The sequence below is a fragment of the Triturus cristatus genome, chromosome 8 (assembly GCF_964204655.1).
Source record: "Triturus cristatus chromosome 8, aTriCri1.1, whole genome shotgun sequence".
Lineage (NCBI taxonomy): Eukaryota > Metazoa > Chordata > Amphibia > Caudata > Salamandridae > Triturus > Triturus cristatus.
In genome coordinates this window covers 1,526,578,832-1,526,582,405 of record NC_140591.1, presented here as the reverse complement: position 1 = coordinate 1,526,582,405, position 3,574 = coordinate 1,526,578,832, and the positions used below count along the sequence as shown (strand labels likewise).

Below are 3,574 nucleotides of genomic sequence, written 5' to 3'. Positions count from 1 at the left end.
TAGCCTTTATTGAGACTTCTAGTGCAGCTCAGAAATTGTGAACACTGAGTGAAGCCCATGAATCACATTTTATGTATGTATTTATCGTCCCCTTTATACAAAACATCATCAGTGATATTGATGTGACAAATTTTGCTTGCCCTTGGATGCGATAAATGTCACACTGGCTTGTTTCACAAACTCCTAAATATCAATGTAAATTTCACCAAAGAAAGAAGTTGTCTACGGAGGCCAAGCTTTGTACCAGAAAACAGAAGGGGAGCGACTTTGTATGGCCCACTACACTCATTCCTTATTTTGGCTGTGATAGTTCATCATATTCTTTTTAGGAATTCTCAATATGTTGGAAACGGGTGAGTACAATGAAAACATCTCAACAACTGACTTCATTCTTACTGGATTCCCATCACTTCAGAATTTCCAGGTACCACTTTTCTTCTTATTTTTGTTTTTGTACCTCCTAATCCTAACTGGAAATGTAATGATCCTCTGTACAGTGGTACTGGATCGGACCCTGCACAAGCCAATGTACTTCTTCTTATCAAATCTCTCTGTGCTGGACATCTTTTGCACCACCACCACTGTGCCGAAGATGCTTGCTATATTCCTTATGAATGCCAACACTATTTCTTTCAGTGGCTGCTTTCTACAGATGTACTTTTTTCACTCCTTTGCTGTGAATGAATGTTTTTTGCTTGTGGTGATGGCGTATGACCGCTACGTGGCCATATGCAGTCCCTTGCATTATAGGATTAAAATGACAAAGAAGAATAATGTTCAACTCGCTGCCAGTTCCTGGATAAGTGCTTTGTTAGTACCAGTGCCTGCTGTTATCCAGACATCACAGCTACATTTCTGTGGCTCCACCCATGTTGAACACTGCTTCTGTGATCATTTGTCTGTTGTTCAAGCAGCCTGTTCAGATGCCACATTCCAAACATTAGAGATAATGTTGAAAGTATTTGTGCAACACTTCAAACAGTAAAAAAGGGTACACACCACACAAAAAGATACCCCACCAGGTTAAATAAAAATCTGAATTTAATAAATAAAACAAGATAAACAAAAATCCACATAGACGAACCAAACATACTGACCTTCAAAGTTTTTATGTAAAATAGTTTCAACAAGCATAAAGTGCCAACTGTGGATATCTCAAATGCCTGACCAAGACCATGGGCCGGCTACAGGGACTCCGTTAAGACAGCCGAACAAAAGTACTGATAATCCTGGTTTGCAGAGCGTTGCGTGGATCCGGATTGAGGATGCCAAGTTGATGCATCAGTTCTGAGATACATAAGGCTGGGGTGTGAGGACCTATTGCATCGTCATCAATGATCTTGTCGAATGGGCTTGCAATGTGAAGTCCAGTGTCGGGGCTGCGATGTGCAGTCAAGGTGATGTGTCAGTTCTGGTGAGTGAAGTAGCTGCAATGTGGAGTTTAGGTATTGTCGATGAGGGTGCTGTTGACAAAAGATTTGCAGAAGGTGATCCCTCGGTTCCAAGACGCGGGTTGCAGCAGCGATGCAATTCTTTTGCAATGGGTCAAATTGATGCACCGGTGTCGATGCGTCATTTATGCTCAGCGTTGCGCCGCTCAGCAGATTTGATGCGTCAGTTCTGTTGGGTCCACAGAAGAGCAGAACACCTTAAGCCCAGTTCCAAGGGTACAGGACTAGGGTGGCATCACTTGGCAGGGGAGACTCTCAGATAGGAGGGTACAGGTGCAGAAGCAGTGTTTTTGGATGGCCCATCTAGACACACCTATGCTCTCATTGTGTGTGGTTGTCTAAAAGGAATACACAAAGTCCACTGCCAACTACAGCCAGTCAGGTAACTAGAGACAGGCTGCAGGCACCAAAGGGCTAAGGGAAGAAAATGTCAACTTTCTAAAAGTTACCAAAAACAGTATGTACCTTGCAAGAAGCAATTTAACCATCACAATAAATCATTAGTTTGTGATCATGAAATTTAAAAAGCATGACCCCAGTATCCATACCTGATTATTTTTCAACTTTTTTCTTTAGACATTTTGCGTAGTATAATCACATACATTGGATGACGTCCATTTGATATCTGGTGATCTTTTGCATTCCACAGCGCATTTCTCATTAGTGTAGAACATAAACCTAAATTATTAATAGTAGACATATAAATACACACTTTATGCAATTCATGACACATATAAAGTGTACCAGCACTCAACTTTTAAAGAGGTAGGAGTAACAGATGTGTCTAAATTATCAAGACTCCTAAAATCAAGCATGATCAGGGCTTGAGTTCTTCTTGAGTGGAAACAGAGGGGATTCAAAGCGTTGACAAGCATCTTGTTAGGGCCGACATTCCTCCAAGGCCAGCAATAACCAACTTGAGGCAACACTTGAAGCGATCACCCATTAAAGGACACTATAAGTGTGGAAAATGCTTAGCATGCAATCAAACGATAGAAGGCTCGGATTTCTAAATGGACAACTTAAAATGAACGCATGCTACATTCTCAAATTGTAAATGTCATTTATGGCAATATTTGTTCCTATATCAAACAAGAAATCCGCGGGTCTACCGAGCTGGAAACAGCTCTAAGGCATAAACAGTACAGGTGTTAAATTCTTACTCAAATATGCGGGGAGTCCCTTAAAAAGGACGGGATCCCATCACCCACAGAGGTGGGATGCTTCATTATTTGGGATCTCCTCTTGGTTGCAATTCCTAGGGCAACCAAGGGCTACAACCCCCTCACTGTGAGGGAGGAGCTCTGATGTTTTAATGAACATTTTCTCAGATCTCCTTAAATCCGTTTGATGCGAAGCATTGGAAAATTACAGGTGATGCTTGCAGTGCAAAAAAAGTGTTGTGAAAAGTCATCTAAAATTGACTATCAAAAGAAAAAAAGAATTTAATAATTAACTCTTGGTCTTTTAAACAATCACTTATAGAAACACATACTTATTGATACAGGAACTCTTCCAATCTCTCACTATCACATATACTCACTTATATACACCAATAGTCACATATACTAGTTTAAAACATATGTAGTTACTCATAAAGACACTATTGAGACAGTCATTCACTCACTAACACACTCATACACACACTCATCCACCCATACAGTCCTGCACACATGCTGTCTTCAACACATACAGTGAGTCACTCATTCATGCACCTATGCACTACGTAATTTCTTCCACCAAACCATGCAGACACTCAGACTGATACTCAAAAAACCAACTAATAACCTATATAGACACCCATGTAGCTACTCACCAACCCATGCAGCCACTTATACACAAAGTGAGAGACTGATACAGATATTTACATATTAAAACATTACTCACTAAGCCATGTATTCACTTTGATATACTTTATCAGTCAGTTACAAAATATATTTTTGAAAAAAAATCATCCTTTTAGACACTTATATACCCATTTATTCTTCCATCGACCTTGAGATATACATATATAAAACATATTTAATTTTCAGAAAAACACACATTCACTGGATGATGTCATCAGTGATGTCATCAGTGATGTCATTTGAGATGTCATCAGTGATGTCATGAGTGATGTCAGT

At 39.9% G+C, this 3,574-nt stretch overlaps 1 protein-coding gene across 1 annotated transcript; it reads left to right on the top strand.

The window, feature by feature from the left end:
- The first annotated feature begins 340 nt into the window (after positions 1–340).
- LOC146806062 (olfactory receptor 2AT4-like) lies at positions 341–985 on the top strand. The gene has a single exon (XM_085623851.1). The coding sequence runs from the start codon at positions 341–343 to the stop codon at positions 983–985; it is 645 nt and encodes a 214-aa protein (XP_085479977.1).
- The last annotated feature ends 2,589 nt before the right edge of the window (positions 986–3,574 follow it).

Bases quoted from the DNA above. Each gene is read 5' to 3' on its own strand.
- LOC146806062 (XM_085623851.1), top strand. From the start codon at position 341: ATGTTGGAAACGGGTGAGTACAATGAAAACATCTCAACAACTGACTTC.